The sequence below is a fragment of the Anas acuta genome, chromosome 6 (assembly GCF_963932015.1).
Source record: "Anas acuta chromosome 6, bAnaAcu1.1, whole genome shotgun sequence".
NCBI lineage: Eukaryota > Metazoa > Chordata > Aves > Anseriformes > Anatidae > Anas > Anas acuta.
The window spans coordinates 37,578,073-37,597,516 of NC_088984.1; the positions used below are offsets into that span (position 1 = coordinate 37,578,073).

The 19,444-nt window shown below is 34.3% G+C and overlaps 1 protein-coding gene across 12 annotated transcripts in view; it reads right to left on the bottom strand.

Moving 5' to 3' along the window:
- DNAH7 (dynein axonemal heavy chain 7) overlaps positions 1-19,444 on the bottom strand; it is a 114,771-nt gene that overhangs the window by 83,729 nt on the left and 11,598 nt on the right. For all 12 annotated transcript variants that reach the window (XR_011097873.1, XM_068686555.1, XM_068686561.1 and 9 more), the window contains 11 exons: positions 17,836-17,961; positions 16,865-16,984; positions 15,455-15,638; positions 14,284-14,463; positions 12,697-12,972; positions 11,601-11,728; positions 11,344-11,422; positions 5,962-6,186; positions 4,620-4,766; positions 3,354-4,039; positions 712-898 (listed from right to left, as the gene is read on the bottom strand). Coding sequence is in view for 11 of the 12 variants with exons in the window: in XM_068686555.1 (XP_068542656.1) it covers positions 712-898; positions 3,354-4,039; positions 4,620-4,766; positions 5,962-6,186; positions 11,344-11,422; positions 11,601-11,728; positions 12,697-12,972; positions 14,284-14,463; positions 15,455-15,638; positions 16,865-16,984; positions 17,836-17,961 (2,338 nt within the window). In the remaining variant the exon portion in view is untranslated. The remainder of the gene's footprint in view (positions 1-711; positions 899-3,353; positions 4,040-4,619; positions 4,767-5,961; positions 6,187-11,343; positions 11,423-11,600; positions 11,729-12,696; positions 12,973-14,283; positions 14,464-15,454; positions 15,639-16,864; positions 16,985-17,835; positions 17,962-19,444) is intronic.

The window sequence follows — 19,444 nt, forward strand, 5'->3', positions numbered from 1 at the left end:
TTTAATTGATTCATCAGTGAAGATCATGTCACTTGACCTACAGTGCCACAATCACCTTTGCTATGTTACTGTGTTTTGTATGTGCTTAATTTTAGTCCCTAGTATGGAACATGGCTTGAGAGATGAGGCTGGAAGAGATGAAATTCTTCAGCTTGCTTAAAAGGAAGTTAAGGTAGAATTTAACTGTAACCAGCAACTACCTGAACCACAATCAAAAATAAAAAATAAAGAAATGAAATATACAAATAAAGAACAGATCCAATTTCTTTTCAGTGACAGTTAGGCAACAAGAGACACCAAGTACAAATGTTTCCTTGGGACGTTCAGCTTGCATATTGAGAAAAAATTATTTGCTAGGAAGGTTTGAGAAAAAATTATTTGCTAGGAAGGTAGCACATTGCTAAAATCTCTGGAGATAACCTCCAAGGAATCCCTGTCCTTTGGTTCTCAAAACTTGGCTAAGTAAAGCAGTGGCTGACCTGATCTAGTTTTAGCAAAAGTTCTGCCTTAAACAAGAAGTTAGACTAGCTGAACTCCAGCGGTCTCTCCCAATTAATGCTTCTATAATTCTGTGTGAAACAGTTCTACAAAATAATTTTAAAAGGAATCTAAGAAAGAGGGCTAAAACAGAAAAGATTACTGTGCTATCAGAAGCAATTTTCTAGTATACACTACTAATTCACTCTGTATCTTTAAGACAATGGCACTTACCTGAAAAGTTAATTTCATTAAGTCTTTCCATGTTTTAAACACAGTAGTGAATTGCCTACTTTCCTCAGGCATCTGAGCCATGATGTCTGGAGAACTGAAAATTGGCTCCAAATAAAGCCAAGTAGCTTGAACCTTCAGCCATTCGTCCAGGATCTCCTGTGCCAACAGCAGCTTTCCTTCCCATTCCCTGTAAAACAGTATTAGTTCAAATGCATGAATTGATGCTTCCAGTGTAACATTTCTCTCACACTGCTAAGACTTTTTTGGCAAGCTGTATATTCAGGAGCAAGTGTAACAGGCAAAAAGTTTTAAGATTTCAATGGAATACTGCATATTCATCTAGCCTGTTAGGCAGATTTCCTGCATAACAACATCCACACTCATTACTGGAACTGGATCGCCTGTACTTGTTTGAACTACCTTTTTTTAAGGTTGACTGTAGGATTACACAAACTAGGTTATTCTAATAAAAAGACCAACAGTATCAGTGAATAAACATAGTGCATGCTTCAGTGTGTAGTAATATCTAGACAAATTCACTTCAATTCACAGACATTAAGTATGCGATCTGGTTGTTGGCATATGCCAATCACCAGATTACTATGTCTAATTGTTTGCTAGGTTAGACGGGCTGAAATGGCAGAAGAAAGCCATGAAAGTAACATGAACTATTAAATCAAAAATAAGTAGATATTATCCTAAGAAGACATTTGTTTTTAATTAAAGATTTCAAGTAATAGATAGTCCAGGTGTTAATTTGAGCCACTTAAACCGTTACATTTTATTTCTAACTTCAACTTCCAAATGTGAATGTTAAATAAACCTGTTGATAGATCAGATACTCAACATTAAAATTTGATATCTATTCAATCTTCAGTCCTTTAGTCTATCATTTTTCTGAGTCTCCTCAGTTCTTTTGAGTTCTTCATTAAAAATCATTAACACCATCCTTTCACTATCTCAACAGCATCACAGATGTGTTATTATCATTTCCCTAATGTCACTGGTATTCCTAACTCACATACACAATCAATTTGAAAATAAATAAGTAAATAAATACATTGTCCTATAACAGGTACATATATTTTTCCTTCCTGTATAGAAACTATGCATCATTTTGCAACTCTCATTCCACTCGAAAGTGCAGATAGAAATATTATTAAAGGTGCATACTGTTAACATATGTAGTGTATAAAAGAACTATGAGAGTGATTTTCTCAACATGACCCTTATACATGGGCTGCGCTGAATTCTGTAAAATGAAACCTGTGAAAACATGCTTAACTTCTTCATTCACTCATTTACCCACCACAGATTCTAACCAACAGACAGCTTTTCTTACATATACCTTCTTCTTTACCCAGTCCCTCTTTCATCTTCTAGTTATTGGCATTAATACATCATTTCTGATGATCTCTTTTCTACCAAAAGGCAGAGAAAAATTCAGCTTTCAAAGAGGAAAATTAGCCAGGTTAATTTGTTTACACCTAAGATAAACAAAAATGAAGACAAGGAATTTGGGAACCTCTCTGGCAGAAATCCAGAATTCTACGGTGCTTTGTAGGGCTATATAGAAAGCAACCATTGGGTAATCACCTAGATCTCAAAGACTAAAGTACTTTTAATACTTAGTACTTAAGTACTTACTAAGAGCCTCGACAAATGCTGTCAGTTGATAAAGCAAACCAAAACCCTCAAGTGAAACTACTGTGGTGTAGTTATTCTTTTGCTAAACATAATAATATATAAAAACTACTATTTTACATAAATAAAGAAGGAACATTTATACTATAGTGCAGTAGTAGTTAGAGAATTAATACTTACTGGAATGCACATATATGTACATTTAAGTATGTGTTCATATTTATTGAATATGTTCTGAAATCTGAAATAGCTTTTTTGCATGCTAATGGAGTTTGAAGGTACTTATACAGCTAGATAGTTATAGCCAAACATTCTATGAAATATTTTTATTTTTCCACAATTTGACTATGTCCGGGGAATTTAAGAAGCAAGTAGAGAATTTACTAAGGAGAGACAAACTCGAATTAAAACCTGTGCTAAACAATGAAAGTATAAATTTTTTTAACATGCAAAGATGTTTTGGACCGTATTTTTCTGCATTAGAATAAATACTATCTTTTACTGCTTTCCTGGATTTGTCTTTTTTCTGCCCCTCCCTTACAAAAAGGCTAACATTTTTAATTAGCATTTGTAATGAACAGATAAAAGATTTAGTAGCTTTAAAAATTACGTATAAAGGCACGTACAAAGGTTAATCTATATTTTCTTAGTTCACAGTCTTTCATTCTATAACTCAAATATATATTGTGCGGTTAAACGAAGGTAATATTATATATCTGGAACCTTCATTACCAGAGCATGTTAAAATGTTTTGGAGCTTCTCCAATACATTATCAGTTTTCCATATAATTAAAAATAAAAATGTTCTTTAAAAGGCAATTAATGTTTTTTTCTGGCATGTACAAAATACTTAGTCCTGTAAAATGAGAATAATTTACTGCTTAAGTAGGAGCGACAAAAACATTTGAAGGCCCTATGCTTTAGATTAACCAGAAAATATCATTTCTTATTTAGTAAAATCACTTGGTGACTCCCTATTGGAGAGAAAAAAATATTACCTTATTCTTTCTTCACAATGCTTAATGAATGGAGAACCTCTCATGGTCTGAGTTTTGACAATGTGATCATCCAATAACATCTGAATATCATCTACAGATGACAAAATATGGGTTCCTGTTTCTCTGTAGGCAAGAAAAGTGAACTCCATTTGATCCCATTCAGAAATCATTTTTGTTAAAGCCTTCTCAAGTGAATATTCTTTGCTGGCTGTTTCACTGATGGTCTCAAACTTTTCTAGGAATGGTTCAAGGTGTAAGTTAATGTATGACAACAGATTTGAGTCTTCAGAAGGAGACAGAGGTAAACCAGCAATTTTTGACATCTCTTCCCAGTGCCTTTCTTGCAAACCAGGATTGCAAATCACCTGGATTAGAGGAATATGGCTTTTGAATTCCTCTACTTTTGATTTAACCTGTTGGGTTATTGCAAGTGCATTTGGAGAATTGTGGAAACCTTTTTCTAGTTTATACAGTCCATGCCAGTAGTTTCCTACATCTACCTCTACGTTGTCTGGATTCACTTCTGTAAATGATCCCTCTATCCAGTTTTTGTGTTTTCTGTTGAATTCAACAGTCATATCATAGAGACGAAGATATGGAACAAGAGCATTCCGTATTGTTTTATGCTGAGGGTACTGCGATACTGGCCATCCAAAGGCATCTTCTTCCGCATTGAACTGTTCAATCTGTTGGGAGATAATTGAGGCGTGAAATATAAGCCAAGATATCTGTGATATCAAGTCCTTACCACAGGGATTAGAGAGGTTTTCTAGTGTCATCAACAAGCACCAGACTGAGTTTCGAGTTACTAAAACAGTCCATTATTTAACTGCTGCTATTGACTGCAGTTAAAGCAATCTTTAACACTGACAGCTCAACATTCACGTTAGTCAATAGAGGAGTACAGCTAGAAGTTTAAAATAGTATCTGGCATTCCTCTAAAATTTGCATTAGCACGGATTCAGTAACAGAGATGAAGAAACAATAAGCATAAGGAATTGTACTTCACAGAACATAAAATTAGAATTTCTGTATAAATCTACATGAACTTAATCCACTCTTTCACTATGCAAAACACTACAGCATTAACTCAAGATCACAAAGCAACAATTTATTTTGCTCAGTAAATTTGCTGTTTAAATCACAAATGATGCAAAATATTTCATAACTGAATTAGGAATTACTGCATTACTAAGCTAACTGTTTGCTCTGATAACACAAATATACAATTTATACTATTAGACTAGTTCAGACTATAACCTGTACCTTATCAGCAGCAAGATCCAACTTTGTATTTAATGCTTGAGCTTTCTTCAAATATTTGTTGACTTCTTGAACATCGCCAAACGTGTTAAATTCTTCAACCTGCTTAGAGTAGCTTTTCAGTTCCTCAACAAATTGTTCACGGCGTATCTAAAACATCAAACAAAGTTATCATGAAGAAAATCACAATAAATTTAACCTTCTGTAAAAAGGAGGAATAACAATTCTGATTTGCTATATATCATATACAGCCAGCATACTAATAATAGAAAGATAAATTCAGATCCCTAGTATATCAGAAATTAAAATACAATAATAGGATTAGATTAATCAAATGACAAATGAAGCTAAACATTTTCACAAGACAGAGGTATGTCTCTTGTCTCAAAGCCACACAGTTCAAGGAGAGCTTTTTCCTCATACATACCACTTCACAACATGCATTTCACACCAATTATCAACAGTAGTTAGTGTCTGAAACCGAGCATCAGACCATACAAAACAATAACATGTTCCAAGAAAACGTTATCTATGCTGCACATTTGTTTGTAATACAAGAACAATTAGCAGCTCCTTCTTTGAATGTATTGCATAAACATAGAAACGTACTATCTTAAAATATGTATGATCTAAGACAAAAATGACCATGAAACTAGGGTCAGTAACCCTGACACATCAGCAACCTAATAATTAGCAATCCATTTAGAGACACCCCAGAACTTAGATACTGTAACAAACTGTAATGTAAAAGCCTAGTAAATCTAGTGAAAAATAGCAACAGAGATAAAATACATGTGAAATGTAACAAAACAAAACAAAAAAAAAACAACAAAAACAAAGAACACATGACAAAACAAACAACAATATAGAAATAAGATGCATTTATGTTATAAAACTAATATATGTGACATTATCCTAACAGCAAAATCACACTTAAGTTATTATTATTATTATTTTTAGGGACCTATAACAAATTTCAGACACTGCTATTGACTCCAAAGGGACTGCTCATGCACATAAGCCAAGCCACATACGTGTTTTTTAATGGAGCTGAGTTTTACTGTTTCACATACAGACAGCTTTCATCAACATTGGTAGAAATTCTGTAACCAAAGAGCTTTCAGAATCCAAAATATGATGTGATTTGTATTGTACAATTCTTGGATATGTTAAAAGTGAGCAGGTGGAAAACAGACAAAAATTAGTTAATATCAAGAATAATACAAAGTCTTTACTGCAAACTTTTTAGCATATATGGGAAAATAAAGGAGATGATTCCATCCAATATCATTTAATGTCCTATATGTCATTAAAAATAAAGTCTTTTTAAGATGTCATTACAAACCTTAAGACCATCTTGAAATTGTTCTGTCTTTTCTTCAATTATTTTTCTGTGCTCCTCAAAGATATCTGGCATTCGTGCATTCCACTGAAAAACATTCTTGTTCAGTCGTATGTCTGCTAGTGAAAAGTTGACATGTTCTATCAGGAAATCAACATAATTTACAGCATTCATTAATTTCTGCTGCAATTCAATCATGTCTTGTGTTTCTATTTTCTGTATACAGGCCTGGAAACAGAAATTAAAAGGAAAGATATTTTACATAATTTAATCCCAAAAGAATCGCTAAATAAATAGCATTTAACTTTAAAAGCTAATTTTTTACTTTTTTTATTATTTTATGTAATAAAATTGGAAAAACATGATCTGAAAACTGTTTTCTTTGGAGCAACGTGGTACTAGCTACTTTTACAGTACATAACTTGTTATACATAATTTGTTAAGACAGTTGCCTTATTAGATATTTTACTGAATAAAACTTAAGAGAATTGCTGATACTATATGCATGAATCTTTGGACTAACGGAAACCAATCCAGGCAGGCTATTGTAAGTGTCACAAATTTGGATAAGAAGCCAGGACATACTTCAGAAAGGGAAGCATTGGATGGCCCAGTTAAGATTAGGTCTTCCCTAGAAGAATATAAAGAATATAGACAACTACTGTATTGTTCATTGTGATTAAAATAAAACTTAACGCTGTTCTTTCAAATCTAAACAGTTGACAGCATAGCAGGCTGATATATGTAGCATTCTGTATGGTACTCTTAACAGAGCAGCAATGCAGACGTGTTTAAATGATAAATCTGTAACTACGTGCTCTGAAAGCCTCTAAAAGAGCAGTATTAATAAAAACACTGGCCAGTTGGACAGATAATAGCATACCAGTATATATAAAAACTACTTGATATCAATTGAAGATACAGAAAATTTTAATATGATGACATTGTGAAAACACTGGAAACATTTTGAGGTAGGGATAAACTGTCCAGTAAACCCACACTTCTGCTCTCTTTTTTAACAGTAGTTTTTATGCATCGAAGTATACTTACTGCTATGGATCTAGAGAACATTGGCCTATTAAAAGAATACCCCAAACAGAGACTGATACATCTTTTCAGCATTGATGTGGGAGAACTGTTAGAGGGGGTCTGATGCAGGTAAAATATATGCTACACGTTAGAACTTGCAATTTTTTCTCCTCCAATGCAAAAGTGTAGTATTAAATGTATGTATCTTAAAGGCACCATAGTCTCAGCACAGATTCCAACTTCTAAACATTTTACTTTTTACTTGAAAAAATTATTCCCCTTATATTCCCCTTATATTCCGTGTTCAGCTTCACTGTAGCAGTTCAAATCACTCTGATCCAAATTTAGCCGACTACTCAGGCATCCAAATTATTTTAAGCACCCATCTACATTCCACACATTTAAAATCAAGCATATACATCAGAACTTAGCTGAACAGCAAGAGACTAAGACATGTGTTATGTTTTAAGTGCGTATGCAAGTGCTTTGCTGAACAGAGCCTGAATACATAAAAACAACAGTTGGGTTTTGATTAGAGAAGTGGTATTTGTAAGTGAGGAGATGGGATTTTAGTTACCAAACTGCAGACCCTACATCTATGAAATTTTAAATGATAATTCAACACAGTATGTAAAGATTGCATGAAGTAATTTTACCTTTACTTACCAGTGAGTGCTTTTTAAAGTTTTCTTGTCAAGAACCAAACATATTTAATCTCATTAAATCAGAGGTTTTGAGTCATTGATTACTTTAGGCTATTATAAATGGATCCTTTATGTCTTTCACATCTAATTTGATTGCTCAGCTTTAAATCAGGGAAACCAAGAAATATTCATTGTTAACTACACTATCTGTTCAGAAACCTGAAGAACACGCAATCTAGATTTAATTCTGATGGTATGTTGTCCACACTGCAGAAATAATTTGTTGTCTTCTTAAACTATAGTAGCCATTGGCTGCACTTACATTGCTCACGATCCTATTGACCAATGTTGAATTTAAGCTAGGAAATTTCCATCTTCCTTGGTATCAGCCAGTTATTCTTTCAAACTAATCAGAAGGTATCACATTTTTGTATTTTTAACAGGTTCAAAACCCACTGAAACGCTTTGTTAGTAAGATTTTTAACAGTTAAAAAAACAACAACTTGGAAACAGAATTTTCTAAACTGTATATACAGATATGAGAGTTTCTATAGATGACACGCATCCTTTTCAGCAACAAAACCACATAATGATAGAAACACTTCCAGACATCCATTTCAAAATTCTCCCCCCATAGCACAGTTTTCTTTTGAAAAACAGTTACTCTCTCATTCATTCTTAAAAACGTCACCTTTAACTTGAAGGACAGATTAAGTGCACATATTTTTTCAAAAATATCTGCTAGGTAGCGTATGGCTGACAGCCACTTGTCATCACAGAAAATGACAGCAAATTTGGAACACTTTGTAAAGGAAAAATGCATAATTCATCTTTAAATTCAACAACTCATAAGCAATTTGCCATGAGATAACCAGTGAATCTCTGCATAGTACAAAACTTTCTCATAGTCATTACGCATCTTATTACAAACTTTTATAAAGATTCTACTATTTAAAGGTCTTGTTTTTATAAAATTAACCACATTGACAACATCGTGTAGAACTCTGTGCACTTCTACCTTCAACTTCTTTCCCACCAGAGCATCAGAGAATCATTTAGGTTGGAAAAGGCCTTCAAGATCATCAAGTTCAACAATCAGCCTAACCTACTGAGTCCCATCACTAAACCATGCCCCTCAGTGCTACATCCACGTATCTTTTAAATACCTCCAGGGATGGGGACTCTACCACCTCCCTAGACAGCCCATTCCAATGCTTAAATCACCCTCCCCATGAAGAAATTCTTCCTAATATCCAATCTAAACAACCCCTGGTGCAACTTGAGACCATCTCCTTGCATTCTATCACTTGTCACCTGAGAAGACTGACATCCTCATTGCTGCAACCTCCTTTCAGGTAGTTGTAGAGAGTGATGAGGTCTCCCCTCCTCTCCTCCAGACTAAACAATGCCAGTTCCCTCAGCTGCTCCTCATAGATTTTTCTAATCCCTTCACCAGCTTCGTTGCTGTTTTCAAGCAACTCAGTATCCTTCTGGTAGCAGACTGAATGCAGTGTTCAATGCGCACTCTCACCAGTGCTGTATACAAAGGGACAATCACTTCCTGAGTCCTGCTGGACACAATATTTCTGATACAGGCCAGGATGCCATTGGTCTTCCTGGCCACCTTGGCCCACTGCTGGCCCATGCTCGCTCAGGCTGCTGTTGAGCAACACCCCCATGTGCTTTTCTGCTGGGCAGCTTTCCAGCCACTCTTCTTAAAGCCTGTATCTCTCAATTGGTTTGTTAAGGCTCAAGTGCAGGACATGGTACTTCGCCCTGTTGAATGCCACGTAATTAGACTTGGCCCCCCAATCTAGCTTATGCAGACCCCTCTGCAAAGCCTTCCTAACTTCAAGCAGATCAATAGTCCCACCTAATTTAGCATCATCCCTGAATTTACTGAGGATGCATTCAATCCCCTCATCCAAATCATTGACAAAAATCTTAAAGTAAAAACTGGCCCCAAGACTGAGCCTTGGGGGAAACCACTGGTGACCAGACACAAATTGGATTGAACTCCATTCACTATGACTCTTTGAACCCAGCCATCCAGCCTGTTCTTCATCCAGCAAACCATGTACCCATCCAAACCACGAGCAGCCAGTTTCTCCAGAAGAGTAGTGTGGGAAATGGTGTCAAACACGTCACTAAAATAGAAGTAAATGATGTCAATAGTTTTTCCCACACCTGCTAAGTAGGTATTCTTGTCAGAAAAGATTAAGTTAGTCAGACAGGACCAGCACTTCATAAACCCGTGCTGTCTGCTTCTGATCACTTGATTGTCCTCTATATGCTGTATGATGACAGTCAAGATGATCTACTCCATAACAATTCCTGGGACCAAGGTCAGACTGACAGGGCTGTAATTCCCTGGATCCTCAATCCTCCTTCCTGCTCTCCTTGTAGATCAGTCTCATTGGCTAACCTCCTGGCTTACCAGGGTGTTCCTATTTGACAAGACTACTAGTAAATTACTGACATGGGGCGAGTCTTGTCCAGCCCCATAGACTTATGAGCATTCAAAATATGGAGGAAGTCACTTACAGTTTCCCACTGAATTATATGGGCATCATCTTGCTTCCTGTCACCATCTTCCAACTCAGAGAACTAGGTACCCTGAGAACAATTGGCTTTACTAACACCTTTTATGCCTCAGTCATTATCAAGTACTTCAGAGCATGACTATGAATGACACTGTGAATGAATTTTATGTGTGGTGCTCTCCATAACCTTACCAGAAGCCTTTTTATTCTAGTCAAAGCAGTGGCTTTTTGGCCAACTTCTTATAAAATCTGATTAAACCATCATTATTTTTACCTCATAACATGGCTGACAAAGAGCTCATACTAGAAGTGTCAGCTCTGCCATTTTCTTATACAATGCTTGTGCTCATGATGTTAGTATTATCTTCAAGTCAGTGTTTCTGTAGTAATCTTTTAAAGCCACTTGCCCATTTCACGATGGTTAGGTTAGTTAAAATTAGATATTATCTGTAAAACCATTTATTCGTGGATTTGTGTAACACTGAACACACAAACTGCAATACATTATAAAATGCTGAAAGTGAGAGTGCCGCCGCAAACCCCTTTACATTGTGGAACAACCAATCTTCCCTCAGGACACCTCATGTATGCACATGACACAAAACCCTCTGATACACAGACCAAGTGAGGGCACCAGTGTCAATCTATATATTAAACATTGTTAAAGATTATTTTCTTTATCATTTTTTAGATAAAAAAAAAAAACAAAAAACAAACATAAGTTCTAATATTTCCTTCATACACCCCAATGGATCATGTTGTACAACCCCAGGGCTCCACATCACCTACTCTGAAGACTGTTGCCTTACAAGGTTTTGGTCCAAGCCTACTGGCGCTCTTTTCAGCAGTGTCCCAGGACAAGTGACAGCAGAGACAAAGGACTATTCCAAACAGGTAGTCTGATTGCAGGCATGATGTTTTGATGGGGAAAAGAGTTCGGCTGTATATATGAGTTCAGCTAATCACATTTAGCCAAATGTGATATCTCAAACGTCATGGCCAAAGATGACCTATCCTTTGTTATTTTGTAATAAAGATATAGCACCAGTGACTTTAACAGGTCCAGAATCACACACATAACATGAGCAACTTCCATATGCTATTACTCAAGGACAGAGTAATAGTATTGGTAGCTACTTCTTGCTTGGACTCATTAAAAAGGAGAGTACCTTAAGTTCCATTAGTTCCTGCGTATTGGATGGAGTAGTAAGGGCTTTTTCCGATATTCTCTCAAACTCATCACATAGTCTGAAAAATATACAAAATAAACTATTCGGCATGTGTGTTTTGCTTTAGCCACCCTTAGACAAATCACATATTTATAAAAGCAAAAATGAGATTAATGTATGCTTTAAGGGTTATAAAAGTTCAACAGTGGAAGCAAAATTAAATACACTTCAATACATGTTTTCAGTTTGACAGTTACCTCAAACTTATGTCTTGATGGTCTCTGAATGTTTTTGCAATAACTTTTTCACAAATATTATCTGCTCGCTTTACCAAAGCCTTTATTAATTCATCACAACGCAGCTCAAACATTCCTAGACGGAGATACTGCAATACAAATTTAAGTTAGCAGGATGTTGAACAGCTTGTACCTATTTTCCTTCTCTATTTTAAGCAGAATGTCAGGGACCTCACCTAGGAATTCAGTCAAATCAAAAAATGCTCTTAAAACTTTAAATGAAGAAAAGGAAGAAAAAATTATAGTTATGAATAACTGTTCTTCTGTATGTGCATGTCAAAGTTTATATAAATTTTACTTCTATTGCTTTCAATCTTGCCAATCTATAGCCTCATATAAGAAGGGCATCTACTCTCTGTAAGAGGAATATTGTCTGGTGAAATTACAGAGTTTGAGATTCATCTAAAATGTAATCTTGCTTTTCTCTTGGAAACACATGGATATGTGACATTTCGCAGGATTAAAAGGGGACTCTGCCTTCCAGGTAGTCTCAGAATCCAATGCTTTCTTTTACTAGTAAGCAAGTGAGCTTGACTTCCATACACAAGCCATCATGACAAGCCTGTAAGTACTAGTTTTTCCAGAACAGAGGTCAGCACTGAATGCTAGAAGAGAAACAGTTTACAGAAAACCACTTAAAACTTCAAATTGTTTTTCTGAATGTGAAATCAAAGGATTCTTGCCACCTGTTTTTTGTCTTCTTATAGAGACAAAAAGAAGTGGATCACGTTAAGGATCCTCTATCTGCCTTTGATGCTTGGAAAGAATTTGGGTTAGGACCAGACCTACTCTTTCTTTTGTGCCTTCACATCCAGGTGGAACGTACTCTGAATGTCTTTACAAGTCTCCGAAGAACATCTAGTAAAAAGAACTGTCTCACTGAAGTAGGGTAATACACCCCAGAAATACTAACTCATGAAAAAATATTTATTTTTGTAAAAAGACTAATTTATTTCACTTTATCTCACACCTAATTATTATCAAATTTGACATTCTTAGTACAAGACCAATGTTAAAATTATGTCCATATCTCTTTATGAATATTATTATAATTTACCTTCCTAGAAGTATATTTTATTTCCTTACTGAGTTGCTGGTATTTTATAATTTCCTCTTTCATTTCTTCAAAGGTATGTTCTTTGGTCAGGAATTGATCAATATCTTGTTCAGCTTGTTTGTTTATCAGAAAGCTATACTTATCATACAGCTTGAGATGTTCAACAGGTGCAACACTTTCTTTGATAATTTCTTCTCTAATCATTTTCTTATGTTTGTCCAAGATCTCGTCTAGGATAACAGGTTTCAAAACAGTTGATGAAGACTCACCTTTTGGCTTTAGGAAAAATAAACAAACAAACCAACTGAAATATACCACATTTTCAAGTTACTTCAAGTCAAATTCTTGCAGGTCAGCTATATTTGGAAGATTAACAGGATAGAAGAAAAAACAATTAAATGTTACTTTAAAGTTTTTCTAATTAAAGTTTGATTACAAATTATATTTCTTATACACAGTGATTTAAATGCTACTCCCAATTGTTTTTTTTTGAATCCTAGATTATGGAACTCTGCCTCTAGCAAGCAAGAAGTGCTGCTTCATCCAGAAACTCACAATTTTACATACTAGTCCAGCCCAAACAAATGCATCAACAATTTTAGTCAACACTGACTTTATTTTTCCACGTTAGAACTATGGAAAACGCTTTTGTGCAAACACTCAGAAGCTATAAAGCCTTGCTCCTGTGCATTTAGATATGCTTGAGACGTTTCTTTTCATTCATCTTTTCACAGCTTATTTATTACTGATTTTTATAAAGAATAGCACTGTTATTCAGGTTTCTGCTTGGTTGGTTATGCTTTTAAGCATATTAACAGAAATGTTGAGGGTTGGTATCTTTATTTAAAATTAAAGTTGGTGCTAAGTAGAAAAGGCAACAGAATCTCCAAGTGAGATTCAATAGAAACCTTCAATAGAAATGTTCACCTTCCATAGCTTTCTGGGAAATGGTTCAAGATGCACCACACAGGTATGGTTCCTTCCACTTTCTCTAAACTAGAAACTAAGGTTCCTACACTGAAAACAATATACAATTCCAAAACAAATATATTAAAAAATATGTAATTTTAAATTATTTCACAAAATATTTTTTTACTTAACCTGGATTGTTTCCTGTTTCACCTAACACTTTAATCTGGTTGAATGTACAAAATGTACAAAACTGGTAAAATTGAAACTGCTTTAAAATTCTGTTTCGTTTTAAGATAGTCTACTCATGACATTCTACATTTAAAATGACAATACCTTCCAGTGTCAAAATACAAGACATTTCCAGAATCCTGCAGAAATATCTTTAAAATTTGAATGTTTTTTTTTGGTTTTTTTTTTTTTTTGGTATTATATAATACATTTATAATAGCTGCTGTTGGAAAATAGCTGATGGCTATTTATTTGCTTAGAAAATAGTGATTGGGCCTTCTGATAATAAAATTAAGATTATTTCAAAATGTTCCAAATATCCAGAAAGGATATTACTGTATTACTGTGAGCTTTGACAGTAAAACTATTTATTAAAAATACCCCCCAAAGTAAACATAGCAAGAGTATATTAACAAAACAAAAACCATGAGGATTGTAATTTCTTACCCACTTAGAGAATAATTTGGTCTCAATTCTTGGTATATCACTGACAGCATTAATCATAACAGTATAGACATTCAGTAATATATCCTCATAGTCATTAAAGTCAGGTTCAAATTTAATATGGTCATTCTCAAGGGTTACCCTCAGTATGAAACCTGGGTGTTCGTAGGCTCGGACTGATTTCTAGCAAAAAATGAAAACAGTAAAATATTAGTTAACCTAAATCATGTAGAAGGTGTCAAAGCATTGTTAAGAATTACTCCAGCATATACATTTTGAATTATCAAGATTTTAACTGTATATGACAAATAGTAATCTCGATAAAAATACTTGTGCAAATTGGAAATGTCTCTGATAAAATTAATGTAACGTGGATATTCATTACAATGAAATACAATACCATTTTTAGTTGACACAAGAGGTATCCTCTTTACACCAGTCAAAAACTTTTATGAAGTTGTTTGCACAAACCAACACAGAGTTGCTTTATAGTAGTAACTCCCACAAGTGTAGGAATATATGAAGGAGGAATGAAAACATATACTTCCACAGTATGATTCCTCACTTCCTTAGATTCTCTGCATATTTTTTCCTTGATATTTGGAGCCAGAGTTTTGTGAATATTTGAGGGTGAAGCTTTATTAACAAAAGCTGAACAAAGATCCAGTTACACTCCAAAACATCAAATATCAAGGAGAAATATTTATTTCCACAATAGACATGGTGTGAGTGCAAAAGAAACATTCTCTTGTTGCTTAATTATTTTTGCCCACAACTAGTTTGCCAAAGCATGTAATAGGTACCTACTAATAGTAGAAAGATAAACCGTCCTCACAGATGGGGATTACAAACATACCTATATAGTTCTTGCATTATAACCGTGCACGATGCCTGCGGCTTTTATATTAATGAATTCTTATTGTAAGTCTAACTAACTGTGGTGTCTTCCTGCGGGTTACCAGATTTAAAATGCTAGTATTTCCTTTCTGACTTCAGTGTTTTTTAAACTCCATTTAATAAACAATGCATTTCTAAAATATTTGTATCTTTTTTTCCCCAAAGCATCTGCCACCAGAGTTCATGCTTTTTTTCCCCACAAGTAGAATACACAGGAAAAAAAATGTAGGTACATAGATAAGCAATGTTTCTAGTATGAATATGAAAGACTACTTACTGCAGGTTGAACAATTAAATCTGTGAAGTCCTGAATAGAATGTAGAAGTAAATGTTGCAGCTGACGAGTCATTAAAGTGGCAGCACAATTGAAGAAAGACTCTAATTTAGCAGTGCTGGCATTGCTGGGTATTTGTTTTCTTTTATTACCTAGGTAAAAGATTTTCTGTACTTCTGGAAGCCACCTTAAAAGAATACAATATTGTTAAGTTTGTCAAGTGATTAGCATGAATAAACCTGTAGTTTTAAGTTAATTGCTGTACAGGTACATACCGCATGCATTCAAAATATGTTGCAATATATTTGGGAAACTAGTTTAATTTAATTAGCTGATACAGCAGTATCTTTACATTCAAAGGAAATGTGTCTCTGAAAATAATATCTTCTATTATGGAAACATATTTAAAATATGTTTTATATGTTTTATTTTATCTATTAAGATAGATTAAATTGGTAAATTGCCTTCGTCTTCTATTTCTCCGGTAAACAGAAAACAGAAAGGCTTCACAGGCAGTGTAGCCCCAGGGGCTATGCAGTACCTTATGCAAGCCTTCTAACCTCAGTAGATGTTAAAATGTGAAAGCATTCCATGGGGAATTCTGCCCAGTCACCATTAGTGAAAATGAAATCGGCTCTGGTACTGGAGGGAAACGGGAAGGAAGAAAGCACAGAAATGTGCAGACTTCAGTTAAGAACAAAAAAATATCTTCAAGGCCAGAAATAAAAAAATAAAAATTGAAAAAAAAAAAACAAAAAACAAAAAACGCTTCCATAGAATGACAAGGAAAAAAGTTATTTGGGAACATAGTAGTTTCAATACTTTTCTATATCGATAAGAGGCATTGCTTTGTGTGAGGCATGGATGGGGCAAGTTTTATTGCATAAAAAGTTCTATCACAATTTGCATTTTAAATGTCATGAATTGTTGATAGCAGCTGTTGAATTGTTGACTTTCTCATTTGCTCATTTGTTGCTTCAACATTCACTATTTTAGCTGTTTCCATTTTTTACTTGAAAAATGAAAACAAAATTGGAGAAACTTTAAAAAGCAGACCTTCACTAATCAAAAATAGCTCCAAAAATCCTTTGAAGCAGAGCAATTAGATAACAAGTCCTCAGAACAGAAGTGTTTCTCATAACAGACTAAAATCCATATATTCGTAAAATCCCTATAAGAAGCCAGCAAAACACATCACACCAAAATTCAGAATAAGAAAACTGCACAAATTATGATAAGCTCAATATTTACAAAGCAATTTTCAGTCATAGGTCTCAAAGCATTTCACAACACCACAACATGTATTATTAAAAAGGGTCATTCTTTCTCTCTCTGCAAAGCTCAGATTTTCAAAAACACATGAAGAAATAGATTTTCCTGTAACATCAAAAATACGGATACACTGGATCGTACTTCCTAGATAGAATAGCTTTGGATTTTCCAATTTCCTGGATGACTTCAATCTGGAAAGGTGAGAGTTCCTCAGCTTCCTGTTTATTGTGAAATATTTCCGTATCAAGAAGGCGCAAATTTCTGAAACAGAATATAACATTAATATTTTAGGAGCATATTTACAGTACCCTGTTATTTATTATCTTTTTACCATAAAACTTTTTTTGTATTTAACATTTCAAACAATGTTATTTTAAACATATTTTAAACATTTCAATATAATTTTATTCTCAGAGCTCATTATTATTATTTCTATTATTTCAGAACCCCCAAATATAAGTACTGCAGTACTGTCTGTATACAGGATCTTAAATTGAATTAGTAATTACTACATTTGAGTATATTAATAAGCATTTATAGAATCAGAGTTTGTGCATATGTTTGAGTAACGTATATGTTAGTCATTACATATAACATCAAACATTAAAACTTCTGAACGCCTCTGAAGTACAAAATTCCTAAACAATCTAAATTCTACATGTGACTTCTTGCTTAAAACTGCCTACATACAACAGGAAATAAAGATGGCAAATGTGACATTGGAAGAACTTCTTTACTGAAAGGGTTGTTAGGCACTGGAACAGGCTGCCCAGGGAGGTGGTGGAGTCACCATCCCTGGAAGTCTTCAAAAGACGTTTAGATGTAGAGCTTAGGGATATGGTTTAGTGGGGACTGTTAGTGTTAGGTTAGAGGTTGGACTCAATGATCTTGAGGTCTCTTCCAACCTAGAAATTCTGTGATTCTGTGATTAATTTTTGAAAATCATCCCATGTGATTTCTGGGTAGGTACAGACAAGCAATATGTATATGTAGTTGCCCCAGATTCAATATGGTGACTCGGAAATCTTAAGATATCATCATTCATTATTTCCCCACTCAGATTCTGAAATCGTTGAGCACCTGAAAACCTAAGAAAAATATGTAACACTTACTTAAATGAAGTTTCCCATAAGTTCAGAACAGCTAACATTGAAGGATTCATTGCATGCAAATTTTCTTTCATGTAACTGTATGCTGATGTGAAAGATTTATTCCAAGGTTTTGGCAATACTTCTAGTCTAAAAACAAAACAAAGCAAGACACACACATGTACACACAGAAAACAACAGAAAAAACACAGCAGGAATAACATAGCTGTTCGAAGAACAAAAATATTTGTATATTTAAGATAATTAATTTCCATCCCAGACAAATTAGAATAGATCAATCTAGCTTTCTGTTGATTATTCAGATATTAATAATGCTAATATTCAAATATTGACCAGTGTATTAAAAAAAAATATATGAGAGAGAAACACTGGCCAAATCTTAAGAGATCTGTTATTCATGGTATCTTATGCCATGTTTTATCTTTAAAATGTAATAAAATCATCATACATATAATATTTATTCAATTAATACACAATTTTCTACATTATGTTGAGTTTATGTTTATAAACATCATATTCAATTTGATAAAGGTCACGATTATAGGGCCTTTTCATAATTCCATTGGGTCTGTTTTCAACTTTTTAAAAGCATTATACTATTTTGGTGTGTGCATGGTTTTTTGTTTGTTTGTTTAAATATATACTCCTAACTTTTATTTCCTTTAAAAAATATTGAACAAGGTAATTTGCCATTTTCCACAGACGGTTGAATTTTACTGTTAAAATATTGAGTATTTCAAATTAAGAAATACATATTGCAACCTTTATTACTTTTGTTGTAACTCAGATTATACAAGTGTAACTACAGATTTTCAGTATATTTTGCATAGCCCCATTCAGGAACCAATGACAGAATTACTTTATTTTGTATAGCTAGAACCATTAAGTTATGTCTTGCACTGTTTGTAACTGTTTCCATGCCTTCCTGGATGTTCTTAGAGTTATTCCTCATATATGAAATGGAGCATGATATTTTAACCCGTCTCAGATCCTTCTGCCTCTCATCAAATCTCAGGCACTGGGTTTCCAATGAAAGGAATAAGTTATGTAGAGATGTGATTATGTAGAATCCACCTCAGAGAACTCTGGGTCTAGATGAATAACTTCGATTTCTTCTTTAAGTGGCCTCTGCATATTCACATCATGAACTAACTTTCAATAATACTGTCCTGAAAGGATCATAGGAATTAAGTCATAATTAGAGACTGAAATACTGCTCTGTCATAAGGAGCACCAACTTGGGACAATGGATCAAGAGGCATTTTCTAGATCTGCATGTGACACTCTCTGTAAATGGCTCAAGCAAGGAACAAAAAGAGATTAAAATCTCTAAAGCACAGCCTGGTTATTACTGTAAGGAATTTAGACAAGGCTCCAAAAAGTGTTAAACTAGCCCCTTAGACATCTGCAAAATTGTAGCATCCTAAGCTTCTGCCAGTAAAGTAATTCTGGCTTCTGTTACTGCAAACAATCAGAAGTACCACCAAGCAAAACAGCAACTATCTCACACGTAAGGCAATTGCTAATTAACAGCTTAGCTATTCCCCCATACAAGCCTCTTGACAAGCCTCCTTCAACTGTTTTGGTTGACCATGTGCTAAACTGCACATAA